The following is a 27,332-nucleotide window of genomic DNA, read 5'->3' as shown; positions in this document are numbered from 1 at the left end:
TCCTTGAGCATGTCAGCTCATGGTCACTTAACCAATATTAATTCCTTGGGCTTTTTTCTCGCTCCCTTAATTATCAGTTCCTGGATTCTGGCTCTTGTCCATCACCCTCCTGACTTGGGAGTCCTCAGAGATGCCAATGAATTCAGTACCAGAATTCAGAATTCAGTACCAGGGCTTCAGACGGGGCACGTGCTAAGTACTGACATAGCTAAGTCACATTAAAATGGGATAGATATCATTGCTTTAGCCTATCATTCGTGCACAGAGGCTGTAGGGAGCTCTTAGGCCATTCTGCACCGTCTCTTTAGAATTTCTAACAAGAGAAACAGAGCGGGTGCTGCTGAAACGGTACAGCGTGACACCGACCGTCAAAACCCAGCAGAGCCGCAGCACGGCGAGTTCATCCCCAGGGCTGCAGCTCTCAGCTCGGCACGACATCCCGCACAGCCCCGCGCTCACCGCCCCGCTCAGCGCGCCCCGCAGTCCGGCACCGCAGCGCTCCCGGCCGGGCTCAGAGCAGCCCCGCTGCTCCCGCCCGGCCCGGCCCGGCCCGGCCCGGAGCGCCCCGCAGCCGCGGGTCCCGGCGGGGTTGTGCCCGGGGCGGGCCGGGGCCGAGGCTGGCGGCCGCCCCCCGCATCACATGAGGGAACTTCGGGCCAATGGCGCTGCGGCGAGGGCCGGGGCCCCGCTCGGCTCCCGCGGACGCTCATTCAAAACGCGGCCGGGCTCGGGCTCCGTCAGCCCCGCGCCGCCGCCCCGCGCCCCGGCCGTTGGGGGGGGGGGGCTCCGGCCGGGCGGGGGCTGCGGGGGCTGCGGGGCCGGGCGCTGCCTGCGGGGATGCCCCGCGCCGCCGCGGCCTGAAAGGCGCCCGCCCGCCGCCGCGATGCCGGTGAAGAACCGGTACAACCTGGTGGACGATGGCTGCGACTCGCGAGTCCCGCTGCACAACGAGGAGGCCTTCCAGCACGGCATCCACTTCCAGGCCAAGGTGAGCCAAGGCCCGGCCCCGCTCCCCGCCTTCCCTCGCCCGGGGCGGCGGTGCGGCATCCCGGCGGCGGGTAGGAGCGGGCAGCCGGCCCGGTTGGGCGCCGTGCGGGTGCGGGGACCCCGGGCGACGGAGCCGCGACCCCAAAGCCCGCGCACGTCCCCGAGCTCCGCTGCCCACGGGAACGCGGCGGCCACTCGCAGCCCCGCGGGTGGCACCGCCGGACCCACTAACGCCCCGACGGCGCCCGAGCGCAGCCACCCCGCAGCCGTGTGCAGGGCCTAGGGGTAATAACCGCCCGGCAACCGAGAGCTTCACGCTGAACATCACAATCAAACAGGTCCTTCCTTTCTTCCTAGTAATCTTCTCTAAGGCGTGTAACGCTTCCAAGCCTCGCGTGTCTCATCTGAGGGCCGATCAGGGCAGACCCCCCGGCAGGGGCTCATCCCGGCTCTGGTGCCACCGGCAGAACCCAGCGGGCATCCGACCTGTTTGTTCCCTGCACAAAAAGCGGGGCCGGGAGGGCTGCACTTACACACACGGTGTGAGGGGTCAGGAACAGGGACACTGCCATAAAGTTCGTACTGATCATTAAAAATGTTCTGGTGTTGCACCAGCACCGAGTGAGCAACTTCAGCCGAGCTGGCACCGCGCGGGCAGCGCGTGTCCAATCCCCTGGATTGCATGAAGAGCTGCATCTGCTGGAGCAGCTCTGGGTTTGCAGGTGGCCAACACTGCCTAGGAATGGAATTCGTGTCTGCTGAGCAGGGAAGGGAGATACATTCAAATAAAGCTTTGAAATACGGATCTTGTGCATTTTGGTTTTCCTGATAAAAGAGCTGTAAGGCTTAAACAGGATATAGGCTGGATCTGAACAGGCAGGTAATCACATCCTTTAAAAACCCCTTTACTTTAGTGGAGAAAGACAATTAATCTTTGGTTTCTTTTAATTTAAATTAACACTTGCTGCGCCACAGACCTGACAAGAGAAATCTTTGTTTTGCTTCTTACAAGGCAGGCTGTGCCTTTAACTGAGCAAAACGGGTGTCTTCAGACTGACAGCTACAGGCACCGGAGCTGTTCTGGTTGTGTGGGGCTGAGCTGGGCACTCAGTGCCTTAGCAACGTGCCTGCTCAGGGCTGCTCGGAGCACAACACAGCCGGCATCAGTGCAGAGCTGCTGCTCTTGGACCGAGCGGGTGCAGCACAGTGAGCTCTGCCTGCTCTGCCTGCTCTCCCTCCCCGCTGCCCTCCAGCTCTGGCTGTGGTTTGGATCTCCTGTGGTTTACCAAAGGGCACGGCTGGAGCGGCTGCTCTTAAAAATGCCATTTTGTAAAAGCATCAGAAGAAACGGGTGACCTTTCAGATTGCTTGTGGTGTTTGTTTCAAGGCAGATAAAAGCACAATAAATACTGAGCTGGGAGAACTCATCTCTGAAAATCTCATCTCTGCTATGCAAAAGTTTTCAAGCAAAAACCCATTGCATGCCACAAGTGTTACAGCAGAGAACTGAAAGCAGAGCTGTCTGTTAGAAACAGTGGTAGTGTCCCAAGAACAGCCCCATAGCAACATGGCCTCTGTTTGTACACGTTACTGCACTGAATGTTTGTAGGGCTCTTCCTCTCCATCAGCAAGAAGGGCAGCAGCAGGATGCTGCCTGCATGCAGGACTCCCCTAACAGCCCACGGGGCAGCAGCAGCACACTGGCACAGCACAAGGGAGCAGGCAGCCGGCAGCAGAAAGGTGCTGGAGACCCACGGGCACCTCCTGCCTCACCTTTCAGCAGAGCAAGGGGTGCTGCTGCCTGCATCGCGTGTCCAGACAGTGAGCTCCTATGTGTGTGCAGCTCAGAGCTTCTTAAAAGCAGTGACAAAGGATGCATGGTCCCATTTTCAGACCCACAGAACTGTAGTTTGATCAGCAGCAGATACTGCCCTGCAGAGCACAGGCAGAGGCACACCCAGAACCTGAGTGGGGTCACCCCCAGATTCAGGAGCCCTATAACATCTCCCAGCATTGGTAGCAATATCCACAACAGGTATTCCCACCAAGTCCTGGGCTAAAAGACTCTAACTGAGCAGGGACTCATGAGATGACAGATGCTGTTTGTTTTGAAGCAGCCTACACCATTAACTCGTGTGTTACCTTACAGACATCTCACCTTCTGTCTTTCAGTACATCGGTAGCTTGGACGTACCCAGGCCCAGCAGCCGCGTGGAGATTGTGGCAGCCATGAGAAGGATTCGGGTAAGTCCAAAAGCACTGAACCTCACCTAGGATAAAGGTTACACTCACTGGAGTGATGTGGTTGCAGTGCGCTGCTCTGCGTTTCCCTCCAGCTCCCCCTTCCTCCGTGCAGCTCAGATCTCAGCAGTCAGCACTGTAGTGCCTCCCCAGGGACTCCCAAGGCATATCAGGACAGAGCTGCCCTCTGTGCTTTGCAGATGGATCACTGGTAGCAAAGCCCAGACACACAGATATCCAGCCTCTGCCAAGCAGGTGTGGGGATGCTCCTCGAACCTCAGATTTATTTTGCCTGGTCTTTGTACAAAACTAGACTTGTACGCAGTCTGCTCCACAAAAGCACTCCAATTCACTGACAGTTCTAGGTACTTTATGTCATTATACACTGAAGTATCAGTGGCCCGGCAGATGTTACGGATGTAAATCCCATTAGGCAAGAGCGGATTCTGCTGCTTACAGAATAATTTGCTGCTTTTTCCCCCATTCGCCAATGCAGTTTTGCAGTTCCTGTTTCTCATCAAGTCTGCCTTCTTCTTCCTCTGCTCCTTTATTCTTCAGAGCAGCCTGTGAGCAGTCACCAGATTTAGCAGTGATTAGCAGTGTGCCTACATCTGCTGCACATACAGCCAGTTCACATGCATGTACCCCAGAAAACCATGCAGCTGCTGTGCCTGACTGAAGTTCTGCATGTGTCTTAATTCAGAGATCGCTCATATGTCTCACATCAGCTGAAGCAGGTCTGCGAATCTTCCATGTAAAGCTTTGAAGGGATTATCCCATTCCCTGCCCTTCCCCCCGCAGTTTTTAACCGTCTAATTTTCATTTAGAAAGCACGTTTTAAATGCAGCCTGCAAGTGGTTGGGGAGCGACGCATTCATCTCCAGCCAGGCTCAGAAATGTCGTTCCCCTTCCTGTGCCTGTTCAGGCTGTCAGCTCAGAGCAGTGTGGCAGCAATCTGAGCTGCCTGGTTATTGACAGAGCAGGTGAGCAACAACAGGAAACAAAGGTGCAGACTACTAAAGCAGTGCGGGTACTGATGTAAATAGTGCTAAGTTTTCATCTGAATAATTTCGGCACTAAATCTGACACTGCGCAGCAAAAGTGGCTTCATAGTATCTTTAACCCTTGCAAGAAAAAACAGACACTGTTACAATACCAGTTTCAGAAAGCGTTACACTCTCTTTTCACACCTGCTGCTGCCTGGATGGCACAGGGTCCAGCTCAGCGCCTTTCAATGCTGTAACACACTTGGGTGCTGTACAAGGCATGTGACAAACCGCACTGCATTCATGTGTGCTGTCAATTAATCTCATTACCAAATATTTTTAAAGTAGGCATCTTGTATTCTATACTGGATTTTTCATCTTGGAAGCCCTTTCCAAGAAGGGAGGGCTTCCCTTTTCATGTGCGCATTGTACAGCAGGATCTCATTCAGACACTTCCTGGCTGCTGAGCGGAAGATGCTCCTCTATTGAAGATACTTAATTGGCACCGATCCTTAATTAGAGCATAAAGAATGAACTGGGAGGTCTTTGAAGGGAATTCTAGTGCACAGAGTACACAACTTAGGAACAGAGGGAAGATGGGGGTTATTTATGTAGCATTCATTTGCATGCAGAGGCCTGGTCTGTACTGGAGTTTTTTCCCATGGACTCTCAGCAGCACCAGTTGTAACTGGGAGGAAACATTGGAAGAAGCTATTGGTGGAAACCAGTGTTTTGCTACCATCCTATTGTAGGTGGCAGTGCCTGTTTGCACTGCAAGAGGGAGAAGGGTGCCACAGCTCTGCCAAGCATTGGCAAGGGCACGTTCTGCTGAAGCTTTTATCCTTTGTGCGCTTCAGTGTTCAGTTGGAATTCTTTATTGGAACAGAAGAGAAAAGAGGCACAGTACAAGCCCTAGCACAACATTTCCTATGCTGCCCTATATGCCCTGCAACATGGGAGCAGGCAGGGCTGGCAGCCAGCTGGGCACAGGGCAGCCCCGGCTCCAAAAGGGAGCAGGGAGGAGGATGAAGAGTCCCAGCCCTGCATTTGTTCCAGCCTTTGACTGAGCTGGTTACTCTAGTTGCTCAATAGTAAACTAATACAAGCTCTGCAACCTCCTTCCTCTCCTGCGTCTGACGCTGGTCTGCAGTCTGTGATTAAAGGCTCTTGCCTCAGGGAAAAACCAAGAGCTGCCCAGCACTGAGCTGTGCTGAGAGTGGGATGAGACAGAAGGTGAAAATGTAGCAAGTATACTTGAGAAGTGTACTCACTGGCTCCTTGCTGTACTGGGCTTTGTGCTGGGCTCTTCTGCCAGTTGCATATGAATTATGCCAGGAAGGCAAGGTGGGATTCTCTGCACGTCAGCACAGTGGGCTGCTTGCAGACTTCTGGACTGGTCTCATCACATTCTATGCTCCCACTGGAGGGAATGCAAATGCAAGAGATGGAGCAGGGAGGCTGCTGGTCATAGCTCCCCATCATGCAGAGCTAGACAACTTCATGTTTGCAGTTCCTCCTGGTGGATTATTAGTTGCATACTGCTGCCATGTTATTATATGATCCTTTGAGTTCAAACTAATCTCCCTACGTCCTCTTGCCCTGACAGGGGAGGTGATGAAATTAGTTTGCTACTTGAATGAGTGCACTGTGCTCTAACAGGCAGATCAGGTTCCAGGTGGTGGCTATGGGAGCCCAGATCCCTGCACAGTGCAGCCTAATGCTCAAGGCTCACAAGCAGCACCCTGAGCAGCACACACACCTGCTGCTGCTGGCCCATGCCATGCAGGGCTGGTGTCTTGCAGCACCCACTGGGGCTCCTGCATTCAAAGCCAGGATGCCAGAACTGGCTTCCTGCTGGAGTTGATTCATCTGCAGACATTTGAGCTTTCTCAGCACTCCAAGGAACTTATCTACAAGATTTCTCTTCCTGCAGAACTCAAATGGCAGCTAATGGAAAGAACATGAAGTCCTTGAGGGCCCAGATAGCTCCATGATTCAGCAGGGCCACCCTCTCCCTGGATACTCTGCTCCTGGCTGCCTATTAGATGAGAACTAAATGGGTGAGTTCCTCCCTTAGCCAGGTGAAGGCTCTCACTGACGTTTGGAGATGTTGTGGAGCACCAGCAACACGGGAACAATAGTGCCAGGAAAGCTTCACTAACAGAGCTCCTGGGGATAGCCTAGGGGTAGGGATGAGCTCTGTAAAACACACACACCCTTGCTCTGTGAGAGCAGGGAAATGATGGCTTTATGTGCAGGGTTAACACTGCAACATCTCCTACACAGTTGCTGCAGCTCCCAGCACTAACGCTGACCGGAGGAGAAAGCCAGCTGGGACCTGCCTGCAGCAGCACCAGTGAAGTGCTGCTGTTCTGAGCTGCCCGAAGAGCTTTCAGGCACAGTGTCCACAGACACCAGACTGCCAGAAGTGCCCCCAGTCACTCCACTTTACTACCTTTAAGGCAGACAGTCACCTTCTCTGGAATGTGCACTTATGATTTTACAAAGCCTACAACTTTCAGGGCTGTTTGGAAGGTCTGTCTGAGGCCTGAGCAGGAATTAACACTTTGAAAGCAGCCAGATGTTGGGCAGCTTATTCAGTTTAATAATTCCATAAGGCAACAGGCTACTGATGCTGGGCCCATCCAGGCACCAGGATGAACAAACAGGAGGCAGGCATCCAGGCTGACTTGTTTCTTCTGTTAACTGCCATATTTCTCAGGCTTAATGTAATTGAAACACCTATCCTAGAGTCTAGTATGCCAGAAAAATGGAAACATCTATAAATCTTAGCACAGGACACATCAGAAGGCCTGAGTTCTCCTTGGCACAAGAGCCAGGTTCTCACTCCAGCTTCACCCTCATCACAATTCTTCTTGCTGCACTCATGCTCTTAAACATAGACTCAGCATTTTGCCAATATAGTATTCTGTCAATACAGTATTCTAGTGAGAAAGTTCAGCCCAACCACACAGTAAATCATATTGATTGGCCAAATGTCAGCCAGTAGTGCTGAAGCATGACATGACATCAGTTTATATCCAGATGAGTGGAAGTTAAGAGTCCTTCAGACTCTGGTAAAGCAAAGGAGCAGGAATCTGCGTCTGCTGCATCACTGCAGCTCCCGGTCTGAGGGCTGGGCAGGCTTCACTGGGCAGCTTCAAGGAGAGCTGTGCCAGGCTGTGAACTGCAGCGCTTTGGGAGCAACTAGAGGTGTCATTTGTCTGCTCTTGCTACAGAAAGGGAGGAACCAGGCAGACAGCTGGTGGAGGGCAGGGTGACAGCCTTCAGCCACCTCAGCTTGATTTCTCTCTGAGAGGTGGGACTCCAGAGGCAGACACGTCTGACTGACTTGACAACAGTATTCCTTTAGATCTAATTCTGTCAGCTTCCCTAGGAAGGCTCCCTTCTTACTGCAGGAGAGAAGTTAGCCAGGATTGCTGCTGCACAGATTTCTTTGCCTATAAACTCTTCTTTAGTTACTGTGTTTGAAGCTGAGCTTTCTTTATTCAAAATAAATAAATAAATAAAAGAAGCTGAACTCATAGTGGTCAGCTTTCTTGGTCAGTCCCTGCAGCCTCTCCCACTGTAATTAGATGGTTGGCTCTACTGCAGCTGAAGCACAGGCTCACACGTAAAAGTTCCCCATGCAGTGGTGGAACACTTGCCCTGCTAAAGACCGATGTAGCTGCATGCCAGGATCTGTTGGTTTTGGATGGGAGTCATTCTGCTGCAGCAGTTCCTGGAGGGATTTGCTTTGGAAGAGCATCCAAGTGCTCAGCTAATGACAGCCCTGGGCCATGAAAGAAAACTACGCCAATGTCTTAAATTATTTCAGTAGTCTTCAAACTGGCCATTAATTCTCAGAGTGCCACATGCCTTCCTTTCGCTTACAAGAGTACACTAGAAAAATGGGTGATAGTTCTTACACACTTAAGTGTGTAAAACACAAGCATCTCATGGTTTGCTCCAAACAGGCAGCACAGCCTAAGCCAGCTAAGGACACAGCTGATGCTATGGTTGGGGGAATGCTCCATATGTATGTTGGTAGCCAAGTCCCATGCAGCCTCAAGAGAGCTGTCAGGAGAGCAGGGCCACCTCAGTTCACACAAGGCCTTTATATAAATATTATCATCACACAGTGATATTCACTGATGAACTGTACTGTATAAGATAGTGCCATGCTGTGACCACTTCAACATGCATAAAGGCAGACATCAGGCCTTAAGATAAGAGGAGCACTTCAGACAGACAGGCTTCCCCTAAGCCCAGGCATTTCTCTTCTTCCTTCTCCCCATGAAAAAAGGACAGCATATTCTACACCAAAAACTTAACTGGAGAAATAACACCAGAGAATTCACTTAGAAAGAGATGTACAGGAGACCACAGGTAGCTTTTGTCCTCTGCCTACTCTGCATCTTCATGGAGCCCTGTCTCTCTATCCAGTAGCCCACACAGCTCTGTCTGTCCCACTACCTGTTACCTGCTCTATTTAGATGGCATAGAGAGCAGATGACATAATTCACAGCACCATCCCATATGCCCAGCGCAGAGCTGTGCCCATTACCTTCCTCAGCTCCAGGGCTCCTCTAGGTACTCCCAGGGTTCCTTGCCAGAAGTCATCAGAAGCAGTTTAAGGTTTCTATCACACAAGATTAAGCTAATTGGTTTTACCTTTCTAGGCCCTGCCAAATAGAGCAAGTGTTTTCAGGATGGTAATTAAGCATTAATTGCAGCTGAGTTTAACCCTAATGCTTCATTAGTTTGTTTTCCTCTATTTGTTGCATCTTGAGCAGAGCCTGGAGCTTAGGGTGGGCTCTGAGGGTACAGGGAACGCAGGGGTCCTCATGGCTGCCCAGCCCCACCAGCAGGACAGCAGAGGATCAGCAGTGTTGTGAGGGGCTGTGGAGCTTTGCACAGCCTCTCTCTGTGTAGTTTCCAGCCCACGGTCACCTTGGCAGGCTCAAGCACATCTCATCTATACACTGCTCTACTAGCTGTACAGAACATTTAATTTTCATAAGCTGAAGCACTGGCTTTAAAAATGTAGCAGCTGCTTTCCTGGAGGAATTCAGTCTGCCGCGTTGTGGCCTAACCCGAGCTTGTTCTGGTTTCTGCTGCTCGCGTTGCCATTGCACAAAGGGAAGAAGCTCCTGCTGAGCTGTTATTGCGGTGGCATCGCACACACTGTTCCTAAGCAGCGCTGCATGGCTGTGGTGGGGAGCTGGCCGTGCTCCGCTTGCTGTGAGAGGAGAGGAACAAACTCCTTTCAGAGTAAGCCTGGCCCCTGCTCGCTGCCTGGGGGTGGATCACTGTGCACAGGGCCACTAAGATCTCATGTGGGCTTGTGCCCTGCTTGTCTGCAACCCCCCCCATCTCTGGCCTTTTGCTGCAGGACAGCAGTTAGTTGTTTTCTGCCACTACTGAGCTGTGGGACAGGGCTGGCTGTGACTGCTGCTGGAACACAGGACATCTCAGAGCTCTTCCTGCGGTGTTGCATCATGACCCAGTTTTCCAGCAGGGAGTGGTGCTCAGAGCTGCTTCAGCTCCCATACTCTGCTCAGAGAGCGCCGATATGATTGATAACAGATGGGTGCGGGGATCAGTCAGTGAGATGTGCCATCTCCAGGCAACAGTGACCTCTCAGTGCCTCTCTGAGAGTGCTGGAACCTGGATGGCTCCTCCATGCGGGGTGGGACGAGCGAGGCACATTCATGTTGTTGTGCATACGAGTCATGGCGGGCTGGTGCTTAGTTGAAGGCCACTGAAATCAGTGGTTGGAGAAAAGCTAAATTAAAATGTTAGCATTAAACAGAACGAGACTCTTCGTCTGATGTTAGACCTCGCCATTGAGGCAGGTATCTTTTAACTATAAAGTGGCTCTAACAATCTTACCATCATTTCACAAAAGCTTTTGAACTCACTCGCTAAAATATCAGCATACGAGATCTGCACAAAGCTTTTATCTGGTCTGAAATAAAGTCGCTTTTTCAGCAACTGTATTACTGGTTGTAGAGTGTTACAGAGATGAAATGTAATGGCTTTCAAATTACATTCTGGTGTAGTGCAATCAGCCATGGCTCAAAGCTCCTTCGTTATTGGTGTCTGAAAAATGGTAATTGAGATGGCAACCAGAGAGGTAGCAAGCAGATTGGATTAGCTTGTTAATGAGGAGGAGCCCTAATGTGAGTGACAGCTGTGTGTGCAGGGCACACACACTGGGGCTGGGCACGGCATGGAGTGCCTGCATGGTGCTGGGAGGGCAGGGAGGCTTTACTCATGCATTTAATGTGTATATTGTCAGCCTTTCTGGTTCTGAGGTTGAGCGTCTGTGTGGCTGAACGGCTGTACTTAATGCCACAAGGATGGGTGCATTTATAGATACTCCTTTTATAGATGCTGTCCTGGTTCTTGATTAGTGTAAGAGCCCCCTGTACTTTATGGATCACTGTCCTGAGGCACCACACAAAGCAAAACTGAGCCCAGCAGAATAAGATTTGCTAACAAGAGCTCGATTGGTTATGCACTTGTTTCCTTCATTCTGCTTTAGCTCTATACTAAATGCATCCTGAAGGCAAACAGAATCCATGCTGCTTAACATAATACTGTGACAAGCTACTTCATGTTTTCACCAAATTTCAAAGGCAATTTCAAATCCTTCTCAAGTCAACCAGAACAGCATGCTCTAGAAAATCCCTTACGACCCGTATCTCAGCAGCAGCCCTGCCTGCTGGCTTTACTAAGGAGCCAGGCTGCTCAACAGGGAGCACCGCTCACTGCCTCTGCAAACAGACCTTACAGGCATGGCCTCTATGGCCCTGCAGCAGCTGGCACCCTCCAGGCTCAATGGGCTGTTCTGGGTGGAGCTGCTGCACTGCTGGTGCTCACAGACACAGACTTGTGCAGTGCTTGGACGCTCGTAGCTCTGGGCTTTCGGTGAGAAGTGTTTCCTCAAGTGGAACTGTTGGAGATTGATAGTATTAACAGCCACATGGGAAAGGCTCCTTGTGTGGGAATAAAGCAGATTATTTCAGTCCCTGACTCTCAGACCAGGGCATGGTAAGGCTGTTCATGAAAGTAGCTGGCACTGAGAAATGGAACAGTTCATCTGCACCCGGGGCTTGAGCTAGCGAAGGGCTTTCTGCAGTGAAAGAGAACGGAGCCTGATCGCACCCAGCAAATGAGGCATGAAACCTGGTCTGCACCAAGCAGCACACTAAGCAGCTCAGCATCCCTCACATTCTCATTCTGGTCTAGTTTGTAATCAAGCGCTTTTTCTGAATGCAAATGGAGGTCAGGTCCTCATTCTAGTTTGAATTCTCTTTGCTCAGTGCTAGAGATGCCAAGTCCAGTTTCCTACATCTGCTGCATGTACGCAGAGAAAATGCTAATTCCTCCAGTAGTGGGCCAGCAGAAACCATGAGACACAGGCAGGATGACAGCACCCAAAATGCAGATGGTGCACGATGGCAAGTTAGAAGCCAGGAGATGGTCCCTCCCTGCAGCATTTGCCAATAGCGAGCATTGGCCAAACAGATGTAGCTTCTCCAGATTTTCTCAACAGTAATCCAGGTTCCTTCTCCTCCTCTGGATAAAATATCCCAGGTAGACACAAGCAGCATATCATCTCTCCCCAGCACGCAGAAGTCACAGAGGCTGTAAGGATGGCCCACCTGGGAACAAGGGGTTGACTTATCCACCACTTGGAGCACAAGGGACTTCTGTTCTCTGCCTTCCATACGTGACACCTGCCTTGCACTGAGCCTCAGGAGCATGGACGCTTCCTCTCCATTATAGCACACAGCGCAGCTCTCCCAGCCCACCCCCTCCAGCTGCCTTTGCCTGGGCAGAATTCACACTCTCTCTATCTCTGCTCAACCAAGATATGAAACACTGTATGTAAGAGAACAGGAGACCTTCTTTTCCAGGGTCTCGTCGTTGTTGTTTACAGAGAAATACAGAATTACTTGAAGGTATCTCAGCGTGTAATTGCAATTTCACTTCTGAGGGTTATTTCAGGTGAACATGACCTGCTTCTGATGAAATTAGCACTTTTTGCCTGTAGTAGCTCAGCAGCTTTGGGATAAGAGCCACATTCATGCACACTTAGTGCTTGGTACATGAGAGTCCTTGGAGGTAGAGTCCCAAGACACTACTTCATTACTGAAACTAATTAATCACTCAGGCTTAAGACAGGGAAGAGCTGATCCTCCCATCAGCTGCTGAAGGACACCACTGCACAGTAACAGAAACACTTGCGCACCACAGGCACCAGGGGCTCATATCAGGGTACAGGTGTATTGCAGGGCTGTTGTGGAGATCACCAGCGCAGAGTCTGACTGTCACACAGCTCTCCCTCCAGCTGCCAGCCCCCCTTGGCAGATGGGCAGCACTGCAGACAGAAAAGGTAATTTGTTTTCTCCTGTAAATGAATAGAGGTAGGGAGGGACACAGCCTCTCTATGAACTAGGGCTGGCAAGAGCAGGACAGAATAGCTGTGTGTGGGAAAGCTCCCTCTTAAACCTGGGGACAGCAGGGGGCTCCTGGAAGTGACAGTCACACAATGGTGCTTTTGTCAGAGAGGCACCAAAGGCCAGATGATGTCACCTTGCACTGGGCTGTGTGGCTGCTTGTGTGCCTCAGGATGGGGCTCAGCACATCGCATCTCTGGCAGGGAGGAGGCAATGAAAAGGCTGCTTTTATCCCACCATTCTTCTAAGAAACAGGCAAAGAAGCTTTGTTCCAGAACAGCTTGGCTATTTTCAGAGGTGGAAAACCCCAGTGAGAGAGCCATTGCCTGTACCCCACCAGTTCCCACCCTCTGCAGCAGCTCTGCTCAGCCCTGGGTGCATTGCTCCACATCCATTGGACTTGCTTAGAGGAACAGCTGAACTCTGTCCACACTCTTTGCTTTTGCTTTACATGGAAAGATCACACTATCATCAAAGGCCTCCTGGAACTCCAGCAGTTGGAGATGTCTTAGGGATAAAATTTGTCCCCCAGAAAGCAAAGGTGGCATGGATAAAGGCAGCCCTTCTCTCCATCTCCCCATAGCAGCATGGGACAGGGTCCTTGCTGCTCCGACAATTGCTGGTTGGGCTGTGGGGACTGCAGCCTCACAGATGACCACAGGCTTGCACACGCTGTGCAATGGGGATGTATCATACTCACCAGGTGCTGGAAACTCCCAATTTCAGCTCTCTGCTCTGCCTTGACTTGCCAGGTGAACTCCTGATGAATCATCCTGCCTCAGTTTCCCATGCCAGGATGCCAGTTAACATCTACCTGTCCTAGGGAGAAGCTGTGGCTCAGTGTATGTCTGCAAAAGGACGTGAGGAAAGGAAAGCTCTGCCCAGGGGAAAGCCTTCGGATTAGTCAGCTCCCGGTGCTGCTGGTTTTGAATATTTATGAAAGCAGAAAATTGTCAGACACATTTTGCTAAGCTGTACAGCTCCTTTCCTCAAACCAAGTCTTCCCAAACAGTGCTTATTTACCTCAATTTCTCCATGGACCCTCACTCCACCAGGGTGAGGGACAGAAGCCTGGGATGACGGTGTCTGTGAGGGGATGCAGAGGCTGTACAAGCTGCCTGAGCTGAAGCAATGACACAGCGCTTCCTTTTAATACAACTGGAGCCTGAAAGCTGTTGTTGGGAAGGAGCATCGAGAATGCCCAGTCCCACAGACTGCTTCTCTGCAGCTTCCAAAGCACTGGCCCATGAGCAGCATGTGGTACAGCAACCTAGCGGTGGTTTTTGCTTGACCCCAAGCACTCTTCAGAGTGTTTTCACTCACATGTACCATCCCAGAGATTGCCTCCTTAGCCAAAATAGGAGTTAGCACAAGGCAGCCAGGCCAGGCATGCCCAGCATTCCTAGTTGTGCTTCTTCCAGAAACCCTGGTCCCCTAAGAAGCATCATAAAAAGAAACAGAAAATGCCTAAATCCCTGCAGAGAGCTGAAGCATAGCCAAAGCCAGGATTAAGAGGAGCCAGGCCAAGCTCACATGCCCTTTTCCAAATACAAGCAACTTTCAAGAGGGTACTCTAGATGTGTTTATGAACTAAGCCAGGAACCAGCTACACACAGCAGCAGTGCCCTGCTGCTAGCCCAGAGCTTCAGGTGCACGTGGCTGCAGAGAGCTGCAGCATAAGCCTACCTGCATGGCACTGACAGTGCCAAACTGGGAACTCCACAAATACGAACACTTTCCTAGCTTAAGTAGGGCTTTTGCAATTTCATCCTTCACTCCTTCCCAATCTTCAGCATAGCTCAGCCATCTGAGACCACACTGGGAAGCCAGGATCAGCAGGTCCATAGCCAGGCCTGGCTGCAACTCACCTGGAGACCAACATACCCACACTACAGCTCCAGAGAGAGCTGCAGGCCCAGAGAGCTGAGCTTAAATGGAGTCCACAAACCCTGTGTGTGGGTGTGAATAGAGGCTCCAGATGGGTCTGGTCAGGACCGTTAGGGCCTGTTGTTGCTCTCAGGATCCTGGTACTGGTGTGTGTTGTCCAGGTGGAAACAAGAAGCCTAATGGCCAATGAGGTGACCTGTGGTCAGAGCAGAAAGCTGCAGAGCAGTTGTTGGCTTTCCACACTTCTCCAGATAAATGTAAACCTGGTAAACCTGTGCCTGTGGACACTTGTGTCACTGTGAAGCTGACAGAGTGAGAAGGGCTGGAGGTGTAGCACAGCTCAGCAATAGAGCCCCAGCAATGAGCAGGTTGTGGGGAGGGCTGAGGGGGGCTGGTCTCCAGCTGGATCCAAGTGCTGGGGCCCATCATCCTGGGGTCCATCCCCTGTCTCTGCAAATGTGCCTGTACCTCTGCTCCCTGCTCCCATCTTTGCCACCGCCGGCCTGCTGGGCTAAGTCAGGGCCAGGAGACACTTCTACATACCTTGGATGAGGTGTGTTGAGGAAACATTGAGTCACTGAGATTTTTTCCCGTAAATCCTTTCATCACAGATATCTGACAAGTTGTCTCCAGCTCCTGCACCGGAGCAGAACCGCCACGCAGTGTGCAGCAGCCCCACGGAGCAGTCACCTGGGGCTGGCCCAAGGCACAGGGCTCTCCTTGGCAACACTGATCAAAGCTGAGGCCAAGCACAAGCTGCAGCTCAGGCCGTGGTCAGGGCTGTCAGCACAGCTACCACGCTCCAGCAGTGCCCGGGTCCCAGGTCACAGCAGGGCCGGCCTGCAGAGTGCATGCTGGGGGGAAAGAGCTCATTTAAATGAGAAAAAAAAAAGACTCTGGGTACTTTGCCAGCATTCTCCTCGCCTATTGTACTCCCTGCTCGATTTCTGCTTTCCCCTGGGCAGTTTTATGTTTCCAAGGACCATAAATTCTTATTTTTCCACTGGGCAGGAGGTGCGCTCTGGGCCGCGCCGCTTCCTGCCGGGCTTTGTGTGCGTGTTGCCCAGCTACTGTGCACAGCCCCGGACTATGCCCAGTCCCATTCACACCGGCCATGGCCCCGTGGCCCCACAGAGGATTCCAGTGGTGCTGGCTTTCCAGGAGGAGCAAAGAGAAGGGCAGGAGCCAGCGGCTTCCAGACAGAGCCCGCGGGGCTCAGGGTGACCTGTGTGGGTGTCCTTCTGGCAAGGTGTGCAGCAGGGAATGCAGCGTCTCTCCAGTAGGATTTAAGGCTGAGCTGCAGCCGGTGGCACAAAGGGTATGGGAACTGACAGGGCTCATTTGTCAGATCCAAAGCACCAGTAATCTGCACTTGCTGAGAGGAAAGCGCATGGGGTAGCGGTGGCGTCATTTCCAAGCAGCAGCCTTCCAAGCATCAATAATTCAAACAGAAGTTGAGATAACACCCTGTCCCCATGCTATTCGGGTCAGTTTGATTTGATGGTAATAACATTCCTGAACCTGAAATACTTGGATTTGCAATGGGATAAATTCCTAGCAGGGCAGTCAGACAGCATCAGGCTGTGGTAGGACATGGAGAGGCTTCTTGGCATGGCAGGGTTGGGGTGGCATGGCCAGGGTTGGTCTGACCAAGGTCCTGCTGCAATGGCAGGGACCCCACAGAGCCTCGTGCAGGGGAGCAGGGCTGAGCAGAGGATCCTGTGCCCTGGGTTCTGGGAGGATCCTGGCACCTGCAGCTCCCTCAGGGCTGTTCCTTCTGCTCCGTGTTGATGGAAAAGGTGCACTTCATGGACAGGGGCTGCCTCCAGGACCTGCAAACTCTGCTTTCTGACAGTTTTTATTTGCATACTGAAGGCCCTGATACCTTCAGTAATTAATCACATTAAGAATTGCTTCTGTGAATAACTCTATTCACACAAGTTGTTCATAGTGCTGGAAACTGCATATGATTTCAAATGTGCATTAGCCCATCTCTTTCATCAGCAGATGGAAGCTGGTAACTGCATGTGTAATTTATCTCTGCTTGGGTGGAATTATCAGATGAAATATGCATTGCACACTGCCATTAACATTTCCAGTCATACAGTCTCCAGCTCTTGGGTGAGTTAATGTTACATGCCAGCAGTGTGTGGGACCATATGAAAGGCAGAGACTTGAACGCAGGGATTTAAAAGCAAAAATAGAAAGTATTCCAGGTCAGATGCATCAGAAATAGAATTAATGAAGTTGCTAAATTAAATGAGATGCAGTGCCCTTGTTTGACCTGCATTTTTTTATAAAATGTCCCCTCGTGTCTCCATAGCCAATAAAACCACCAGGTTTGCCCACTGAACCTCCACTGACAGGGGCAGCTCCAGATTCCTTAACATCTAGAGAGGGTTTTCCCATAGGATAATAGAAGCAGCAAGAGAATAACTACTGAAACTCAGAAAGCAGCAGAGGAAATGAACACTGCTGTGTCTGCATATCTGGGAAACAAAAAAGTCACAGCAGTTCAATAATAGGCAATAAATGCAGTGAACAGACCTTGCTCTGTGGCAACAGCATAAGGTGAGCTGGAGCTGCACGCCCACCTGACACTGCGCTATCTGGCACTGCTTTGTTTCATTGGCCTTTTTGTGCTTATATAAATCGTGTTTTATTGAAATACTGACTCCTGTTGGAAGGGCAGCCATTAGGCAACTGAAGCTGCATCCCATGTATGCAGACATGCGAGGGTTCGGCACCCAGCAGCGCCCTCGGGGCCGTCCCGCAGTCGGGCTGTGCTGCGGTACCGGGAGGTTCGGCGCTGCTGGCAGCCCGGCCGTGCAGTGCCATGCTCCCGGCTGTTTGCTTTCTGTCCAACACAGAAAGACAAAAATACCTCTGCAAAACCCAGACTTGGACTTCGCTTAAAGCCTCTGAGTAAAGAGCCTTGTTTGAATGTAATTGCACCCCTGTTGCTACAAGGGGAAAATACACTGTATTGCTCTCTCTTTCTTGGAAAGCTCGGCTAGTATTTTCCCAGCCATTTGTGTACAAAGAAAGATAAATAGCTGTTTAGCGGGCAGAACAATCTCTCCGGGTTTTATTGACATTCGTGCCAGCAGCTGAGGAGCAGCGGCTTGGCAGAGCTGAGCAGCATGGGGGGAGCAGCCGGGGGGACACGAAGGGCTGGAGGAGCCCAGTGCTAATACAGGACTGATGTGTGCTGCCTGAGCACCGCGCTGTATCCTTGCTTGCCACCTCCTCACCCATTGCTGTCACTCCTCCCTATAAATAAAATACATGTATGGCGAATTTAGCTCCAGCTTCACGCACAGCGGGACTGGAGATGGATTTTTAAAGAGCTTGACTCCGCGTAGTAACTCATAGGGAGATCAAAAGGCTACGGCTTAATCAGGGGTCTGTCTAATACCTTCAGAAGCCTGATGCATGTGAATAGCCATCCCATTTTCTGCCTGTAAGGCCAGTGTGGCTCACAATGGGTGCTGGGGAGTTGGAGAGCCATGTTCTGTTCAGCAGCTCCTGGGCAATGCACCCCCAGCACAGCACTCTGGCCCTTCAGTACCTGGCTCCAGAGGAGTTGCCTGGGCTCCCTGCTGTGTGAATCAAAGCCTGCGGCTCCTCCGACTCTATCAAGAGATAAGGTTGCTAATTAGGTGTCTAATTACGCAGTGTAGGTTAGCTTCAGTGTGCTCTCTGCCTCATGGACTGGGATCACTTGTGCTGTAGCAGCACTATGTGCTGCTGTGAGTGAACTGAGGATCTGGGCCAGGAAAGCTGGATTTCAGACAGGGACAGCAAAAAAACGGGGTGTCAAAATGCTGTTTGGAAGCTGAAAATTAGGCCTGAATTGGGGCCAGCAGGGATCAGCACAGTAAATAAACATCCTTAGAGTAGAGGGGCTCTGCCATTCTTCTTAGTTATCATCAGAAGCAGCATTTAAAAGCCATCGGCTTAATTTTCAACACAAATGGAGCTGAGTTCAGTCTGCAGACACCTACAGATAAGGAGCTGGGTTTTTGTCCAGAGATCCTGAGCACACTGAGGTTAATGCGATTATGTCCACGACAGATATAATTGCGTTACTGCCACCCATCTGGCCCTCCCTGCAATTCAGAAGTGATTTTATATTCGCCATGCACTGCAGCACTGAAATACAAGGGCACCGGAGATGCCATAAATCACTGCATGACGTGTGCTGCCACCGCCACCTCCCCAGCCAGACACTGAGCATGTTCCCACTGTGCCATGCAAGGTGCTTCAGTACCAGCACACCAGGAAATCCCTCCAGGGTCTGAACTAACAGTCCCCAGCTGTGTCCTGCACAGTTACCTGCAATGGTGGTTCTACTCCAGCACTGAAGCCCCTCACTGTCACCCTGCTATCAAACACGAGAACATTTCCATGTAGAGCACTGACAGTGCCGCACAGTTCCAGCTGCCCTCCCTGCCCCACCTCTCTTCTAACCCGTGCTTATCTTCCCATCAGTATGAATTCAAAGCCAAAAACATTAAGAAGAAGAAGGTGAGCATCATTGTGTCTGTGGATGGCGTGAAGGTGATCCTGCGCAAGAAGCAGAAGGTGAGGCTCCTCCCCATGGCTTCAGCTGTGTTTGAGTGGCAGAACAGTCAGACTGGTAACCAAAACCGGCCTTTTTTTAACAAGCACACAGAATTTTCACAAGAAAAAGCCTTTACTTTTCACACACACACAAAAGATAGCAAAATCCCGCTGAAGAAAGGTGGGGGAATTACACTGTGGGAGGATGATTTCTACCAAAGAATGTAAGGCTTTCAGGAAATGCAGTTTCTTTTCCTCGTTAACTAGCAGGCTTTCTCAGCTGTGCAGCCCCTCGCCTGCTCGCACTGCGCACAGCCCACAGCTGCCCCCGCTCCCCAAGCTCTCACTCAGAGCCTTGCCCCACAGAACGAGTTAATCCTCTGCATATTTGATGCTATAAATTAATCTTTAGGACAGCCTTCAGGCCTGGAGGCTATGATCAGATGACCAGATATGATAAATGATCAAAGAAATCTATTTTCATCCAAGATATCGACTAAACAGCCACTGCTAATGCAGTCAGGCTGCAGCCCTGCCCCAGGCTGGGGACAGATGTGCCTTTTTCCATGGCTCCTGCTCATGGGAGTGGTGGAGTTTGGGTCTCTCCGATCTGCAGTAATTTTGCTTCTGCCGTGTGCTTGCAGAGAAAGGAGTGGACGTGGGATGAGAGCAAGATGGTGGTGATGCACGATCCTGTGTACAGGTATGTGTTAGGGCTTTGCACACCCAGATCAGGTGCTCTGAACCAGATGTATCCTGCTTGCTTTCCAAACCCCAAGAAAAAATGATTGAGGTCACGAAATTACTGCCGGTGGGAATCTCTTCTATACATTTCTGCCAGTGAAAAGACTGACTGAGCTGGCTTTGAAGCCGGCACACAGAGGTCACTGAGGGACCTCGAGAGGTCCCTTCCACCCAAACTGCTCTCTGATGTGAACACAGAGGACACACGAGCTTCCTGGGGTCTGCCTGTAGTGCATGGCTATCTGCATGCCACAAGCCTCTAAAGAAGGCTGATGCTAAGGCATGACTTCTCAAAGGGAACAGCTTGTACAGAATGCAGTAGGATAGCACTGGCTTTTCATAGCACCTGCTATGGGATCTCTGGGTATTTTGGAGATGAGAAGCTTCATCCAGAGGCATCCTCTGCCCCTCTGCTTGGTGGCAACTGTAGGCAAAGCAGCAGGACTCTGTCCTGAGTCTTAGCAAGCAGAGGAGCCCATGAACTCTGTCAAGGGACAGAACTTCTTACACATTTAACTTCTCCTGTCCCTCCCCCAGAATCTTCTATGTGTCTCACGACTCGCAAGACCTGAAAATATTCAGTTACATTGCAAGGGACGGTGCCAACAACTCCTTCAGGTGCAACGTCTTCAAGTCCAAGAAGAAGGTGGGATGCTCCGTGCTCATGCTCAGACCCTGGGGTGGGCACCAGGAGGTGATGGGCTGCCCTGGGACCCCAGCGCAGGGCTGACCGGTGCGTGTGCTCTGCAGAGCCAGGCCATGCGTGTGGTGCGCACGGTGGGCCAGGCCTTCGAGGTGTGCCACAAACTGAGCCTGCAGCACGCCCTGCAGAACGCTGACGGCCAGGCAGACGGTGCCAGCGACAAGTCAGCAGAGGAGCAGCCATCCGAAGGTGACATTCTGCAGGGTCTGGGCAGTGGTGGTGGCAGAGATGCGTTGGGGTGAGGGGGGCTGCAGTGATGTGTCCTCATGGGACAGCGAGACCATCATGACAGCGAGATCTTCATGTCAAGTTGGGCTGGGGGCATGGCTGATCCAGCACCTTCCCAGCCTGGGCCCCATGAATGCAGAGGCTAAAGCAAGCCTTGGCTATTCTGCATGGGCTGTCATGTCAGCCCTGCTCTGAGCCCTGGCTGGCAGCCACCGTCTTGCAGTGGGGGGGCTCTGGTTCATTTTTCCGTTTCATTTTAAGTGCACCAGATAAAGGGCTCCAAGATCACAGATGTGGACGAGGTTGGCCTTGACTCTGATGGCATCTGTGTGTCCGAGAAGGGAGCAGGAGAATTGTCCATTGCCAGGGGTGAGCTGAGCACACTGAAACCTGGACAGGGCTCCAAGGACAAGAACTGCCAGGTAAGGGCCAAGTGGAGGGACACACTGTTGCTGTCCCTTTGCTCACAGCTACAGGGAGAACCCCTGATTTCCTAGTGCTCTGCTCTGGCTGCCCCCAACCCACAGCAGCAGCACTTGACCAGAACCCTGCTCCATGGCACACAGCCGGCTGGACAGCAACATCCAGGTAGCAGGTGGAGTGGAAGCGATGTCCTGCTGAAGGCCATTTGCATGCCGTGCAGGCAGGTGTCTGGTCTAGTCTGCAGCAGTTGCCTGGCCACGCTCCAGCAGCAGCCGCAGCACACTGCTGCTCCCCACCAGCAACATCCCTCAGGGCAGCCCCTGCTGCAAAGGGGCTGAGGGTGTGCTCGATGCTGGCTGTGCTCACGCCGTAATGAATAGCCGCTCTGCAGAGCTGTTCGAGGGAGTGTTTCCTGGCTGCCTTAATGGCATTATTTCATTTCACACAATTGTATTGCTTGCAGGGCCTGGCTGCAAGCAGCTGCAATGAAATGCATTCATTTGGATTTATTTCCTTGGCTCAGGAGGCAGGGCTTCACTGCGCCTTTCCATTTAGATGCAGGTGCACTGCTGACCTGGCTCCGTACTGTGCCAGAGCTGTGGGGGCAGCTGTGATGGGGCCCCATCAAACACCCGGGGAGCCACTGTCTGAACAACCCCAGCATGTCCCGAGCCATCCTCTCACCGTGCCTTTGTCTCTGCACCAGGACACCGAGAGCTGCTCCCTGTACCCAGCCAGCTCACAGCAGCTGCTCAGCCCGGGCAGCCCCTGCTCTTCAGCCTCCATCACCCCACTGGCGTCCCAGCACTGCCTTCAGCTGCTCCAGCAGCAGCTCCTCCAGCAGCAGCAGCAGACACAGGTGGCGGTGGCTCAGGTACACATCCCGCCTTCCCTTGGGCAGCACCAGCCCTGTTCCTCTCCCTGCACAGCCCGGCTGGGCTGGTTATACATGGGAGTCCACGGTGCTGCGTAGCGCTGTCCCTACAACCCTACGAACCAGGGATACTCCCATCGCGGCGTGGGAACCAGCCCCCTCCCACCCCACCCAGCGCTGCCCCTCCAGCCCCTCCCCAAGGCCCCAGTTCCCCGCTTCGGGCGGAGCGCAGCAAGGCCGCCAGGGGGCGCCAAAGCGCCGCGCAGCGCCACGGGACAGAAGGGGAGCGGGGGAACCGGGTGAACCGAGGGAAAGCGGGGAAAAGCTCCGGGGGAACCGGGGAAGGCTCCGGCCCCGCAGCCCCGTCCCGCCCGCAGGTGCAGCTGCTCAAGGACCAGCTGGCGGCGGAGACGGCGGCGCGCATCGAGGCGCAGGCCCGGGTGCGGCAGCTGCTGCTGACCAACCGCGACCTGCTGCAGCACGTCTCGCTGCTGGTGCGGCAGCTCAAGGCGCTGGAGAGCCGGGCACAGCGACGGCAGCCGGGTGAGACAGCGCGGGGAGCGGGCACCGCCAATGGGTACTGCCATTGGGTACCGCTATGGGGCACCGCCATTGGGTACCGCTATGGGGCACCGCCATGGGGCACCGCCCGCGGCTCCTCACCCCCGCCGTGTCCCTGTGCCCGCAGTTGACCGCTCGCTGCAGAACCTGTCCCTGGCGCAGTCGCTGTCGCTCAACCTCAAGAACCACTACAGCCTGGACATCGCCCTGCCCTCCACCTCCACCCCCGCCAGCGTCCTGGGCAGCCCCGTCGCTCCCCGCTCGCTGTCGGCGCTGGACGCCGGGGATTCCTACCTCAACCTGGTCGGCCTGGAGGGGGCCGGGCCTCGCTTCGGCAGCAAGGAGGGGGCCGAGGGCCTGGCGGGGCACGACGGGCTCAGCCGGCGCGTGGAGGGCTCCGAACTCAGCGACATCGCGCTGCTGAGCGGGAGCGGCCGGCAGAAGGCGGAGGACGCGGACAGAGGGGACGAGGACAGGTGGGGCTCCCGATGCAGCAGCGCCCTGCCCTGTCAGCACTGATCCGAAGCTAACGTGTAGAAAATGAACCTTACAGCTGCCCCGAACCGCACAACGGCACGGCAGCAGCTGGAGGGGTGGGAGGGAGAGCTCTGTGCTTGGCAGAGCACAGCTCAGGTTGGGGACGGGCAGTGCCAGGTCTGTGTGCCGGCTGGGACAGACGGATCTCAGGAGGGCAGAGCCCGGGGTGGATCCACTGCGTGTGAGCATGGGGACAGGGATGGGGGATGCTCTGTCCTCCTGTTCCCTGGAGCAGCTCAGCCAATGCCACATCCTTCCCACACGCAGCTCCAACATACACAACTGTGTGTTGCACTGAAGAGACCCAAAGAGGCATCTGTGTTTTGGAGAGCCCAGGGCAGCTGGACTCCCCCTGTGTGCAGGTACGTAAATCCTTGCCCATCAGCTCCTCTTTGCTCTTGCTTCCCAGGCGGCAGCAGCCCATTCCCAAGCTCAACCCACCACCGCCCATCCTACGCAAGAGATCAAGCAAGACCTCCCCGAGCCTGGAAGTGGACATCAAGTCTGAGAATACTGCCCACGTCAGCCTCCCCAGCCCCAGTGTGTCTGGCCTCACCAGCATCACTGCCTCCTCCCTCACCCTCCTGGACCCTGAGACAAGGACTCCTGCACAGAGCACTGCAGCCAGCACAGAGCCCCTCCCTGCTGGGACCTTCCAACGTGTTCTGAGCAAGGACAGGGCTGGAGAGAACGGGCACACATCCCCTCCATCCAGCATCCATGGCCCCGCAGACAGCGATGCCCTGAGCAGGGACTTGGCTGCACTGCTGAGCCCCACGGACAGCACGCTGCCCTTCTCCCCTGCAGACAACACCTGTTTGCACATCAGCTTCTCAGAAGATGAGCTGCTGGAGCCGGAGCTGGACACTCCTGTGGGGCCCAGCAGGGTCCCTCCTTAGTCGGACTCAGCACTGGCTGGCAGGCAGTCCTAGTGGCTCTTTCTACACCACTCCCCAGCACGTGCTGGGTTACAGGGTCCCTGCACCCTGCCTGGGTCAGGTTCCTTTGCTGTCCCTGCTCCATACATCAGCTCCTCCTGCCACGTGTGGGTTGCAGCACAGAATGCAACCTGGTCAGCTGCTGTCCCAGTCTGTCCCAGTTCATGCTGGCTTCTTGCTTTCCCTAGCCCTTTTGTGCTCTGTCCTTCCCATGGACAGCGGTGCCACGTAGGTCTCTGTCCCAGGGAGCTCTCACCTCTGCTGCCTGGCAGAAGCACAGATCCCACTCTTTACCACATCCCTGGCTGCTGCAGACAGCCCGAGGGCCGCCATATCCTTCCCACTGCATCCCCAGCCCCAGTGGGGTGGCCTCGGGAGGGAGAGATGCAGACACCTCACTGCCTTGAGACCGGTCCTGTTTTGGAGACAGCAGCTTCACTGCCCCACTGCTGTGTCCCTATGCAGCAATGCCACCACTGCCTCCCTCCAAAGGTGCCTTTTCCTATGCTGTGGCACCTACTGCCCACACAGACTGGGGCCGCCCTGCAAGAGGCTGGTATGGGGTGACTGCCTATGGGGGAGATGGGCAGCCCCATGCCACAGCAGGTGCTCCACACATCTTGGGGTGGCAGAGGCGGCTGCTCCATGTGCTCTGAGCGCTCTGGGGCTGCTATGTCACGTTGAGGTGCTATGAAATGGTTCAGTGTGAAGTTGGAAACGTGAATGTCTGGGGATGAGTTTGCAGGTGGAAGGTTTAAGGAAGAAATCCAGCCCTGCAGGGAGAGCCAAGGCAATGCCCGATGCTGCCATGCATCCCTCAGCACAGGCTGGAGCAGGTTCTGGGGAGGGACCCTGGGGGGGTGATCCTCCACTCACTGTTTGCAAGAGGAGGTTTGGGAAGGTGCTGGAGGCTGGAGCTGGGGAAGTGTCAGGAGATGGAGGCTCAGAGCAGCCGCTCTGTCCCAGGACAGGGAGTGACAGAACCCCAACAGCACAGCACTGCGGGGCCCCAGGCTGACCAGGAGCTGATGGCAGAAGGCCTGTGGATCTCCAGCTCTGCTGAGGACACGTGATGGGAGCTGTGGATTTGTAAAGCCGTGGTTGGGCTCCGTGTTAGCGTGGTAGAGACGGATCGACCACTCCTTAGGAAATAAAGTACACTGCAGTTTGGTAACTGACTTTTAAAGAAAATAAATGCCTCAAATTTGCAGGGCTGTGCCATGTTCTCTGACCCACTCACCGGGAGCATCTCGTCCCCCAGATCCCAGTGCTCCTGGGCACAGTTTAGTGTTGAGTTTTTCCAGTTAAGTAACATCCTACCCCATCCCTGCTCCATTCCCCTCAGGGAGGGTCCCTGCATTCCCCTACTGTCACAGCCCCAGTGCAATTGCAAATCCCAGCTGCTCCCCCCACAGTGACAACAAGAGGCCTCATGTCACCACACAGTGCTACATGGGGCTCCAGGTTCCTCACTAGTGACACAGACCATTCCCAGAGCATCCCCTGCCAGCACACAGCATTGACACTGCCCCACAGCCCACAACTGCAGCCCACCCTAAGAGCTCTGGGCTCTGGGATGGGACGGGGCAGCCCTCAGGGCACATATTGCCCATTTTCATTCCCCAGTTTCTGCTCCCAAACCAAACTCTGGCCCACAAACCAAGCTCAGCCTGGGCACACAGGAAAGGAGAGATCCAGGGGGTGGGATCAAGGTGGGGACAGGAACCTGCAGCACCACATTCCCAGGCAGTACCTGGTCCTGCAAACCTCCAGCAGAAGAGGCCAGAGGTGCCCTTCCCAGGGGATGGAAGCAAGCAGCCATCTGCATGGGGGGGCACACGGGGAGGGGGCACGTCCAGCCCCGTGCTTATTGTGCTTCCTGCATGGGAAGAAAGTTTTTCCTCTGCTGTCTGGTAAGCTGCTAGCAATCATCAGGCAGGCAGGTGGTAAAGATTCATATCCATCAAACAATGCTATTTAGTTTGTAACCTGTGACTAAATCTGGTGTTAGCTTTAATTTCAGAGTCTGCTTTAGGGCTCGCTTGTTAATCTCTATGCAAAGCAGATGAAATGAATATGCAGCATTTTGGATGTAATTGTACGGCTTCAATTCAGCACTATAATTTTCCAAACAGGATCTTGCAATCAAGCTTCTATTCATTAGTGTATAAACAATTTAGTTTCTCAGCTCTCCAGTATGCCAATCATTTCAATGGAGTGAGCATCTCTGACAAAAAGAGGAGGAAAGTTTCCTTTGTGTAACAGAGGTAAAAGTTGCTCTATACTCAGGCAATTCCTGCCTGGCAGCCCCCAGGCCGGTTCTATGGAGGCTGCAGCATCCAGGGGCCCCTCAGCACCAAACGCTGCCCATGGACAGCACCTCCACATTGCAGTGTCAGCACCTCCCCACCAACACAGCCCCCGACCATGGGTGCTTCTACCACTGGGACCCAGAGGTGAGCACGGACCCTCAGGACACAGCCAGGTAGCACCATGGGCAATCCCCACTGCTCCAACCAATGTGTCCGGCATGTGGTTGTGTTGCTCAGAGGCGAGGTGGGACCGGAGCCTCAACAAAGGGAAGCGCCATCGGCAGAGCCGCTCCTCACAGGCTCCGTTTCCAAATGAATATCGACAGCGCTAATTACAGGCCGCCATGCAGACAGCTTATTAGCTTGTCACAAAAAGACGGTATTGAACTCAAAGCCCGCGGTATTCACGAAGCGCAGCAAGACGCTCCCCAGACAGCACAGCGAACCAGGCAAGCGAACAACCTCCAGCAAAACTAATTACTTCCTGATTGTCTACGGCCACCCACTGGGTATAATAGTATAGACTAAATTTGGCATATACATAACTAAGCACTCGGCACCAATTTGGCATACAATAATCATCCTCTGTGTTGCATAATTAAAATCTGATCATTTGGAATAATCATTTCATATTCCCGATGCTGGGTGAGGACTGCACGGCACGGCACAGGGGGTGCAGGATGGCTCATATGGTGCTGCCCAGCCCATGGGCACTGCATGGCCTGGGCTGTGGGGTCACCTCCATAAGGACCTCCCCAAGTCCACCTGGGACCATCTGTGCCCATGGCCAGCACGCAGCACGCTGACCTCACACAGGCAGGCTGCTGACCCCACGCCTGTCCGGCCCCATTGTCATCTCATGTCTGCTAAAGGC

General features: G+C 53.4%; 1 protein-coding gene across 1 annotated transcript; it reads left to right on the top strand.

Annotated features, from left to right (window-relative positions):
- The first annotated feature begins 495 nt into the window (after nucleotides 1-495).
- On the top strand, nucleotides 496-25,356 carry LOC107321905 (uncharacterized). The gene is made up of 11 exons (XM_015879364.3): nucleotides 496-988; nucleotides 3,160-3,231; nucleotides 19,067-19,159; nucleotides 19,783-19,841; nucleotides 20,420-20,528; nucleotides 20,633-20,774; nucleotides 21,075-21,235; nucleotides 21,943-22,110; nucleotides 22,488-22,653; nucleotides 22,799-23,147; nucleotides 23,618-25,356. Exons 1-11 carry the CDS (start codon nucleotides 641-643, stop codon nucleotides 24,105-24,107), a joined length of 2,157 nt encoding a protein of 718 aa, XP_015734850.2. The 5' UTR covers nucleotides 496-640; the 3' UTR covers nucleotides 24,108-25,356.
- The last annotated feature ends 1,976 nt before the right edge of the window (nucleotides 25,357-27,332 follow it).

The sequence above is a fragment of the Coturnix japonica genome, chromosome 21, assembly GCF_054131305.1.
Source record: "Coturnix japonica strain WE chromosome 21, WE-NBRP24, whole genome shotgun sequence".
NCBI classification, from domain to species: domain Eukaryota; kingdom Metazoa; phylum Chordata; class Aves; order Galliformes; family Phasianidae; genus Coturnix; species Coturnix japonica.
The sequence above is the reverse complement of the archived record's forward strand: the minus strand, read 5'-3'. Positions and strand labels throughout refer to the sequence as shown.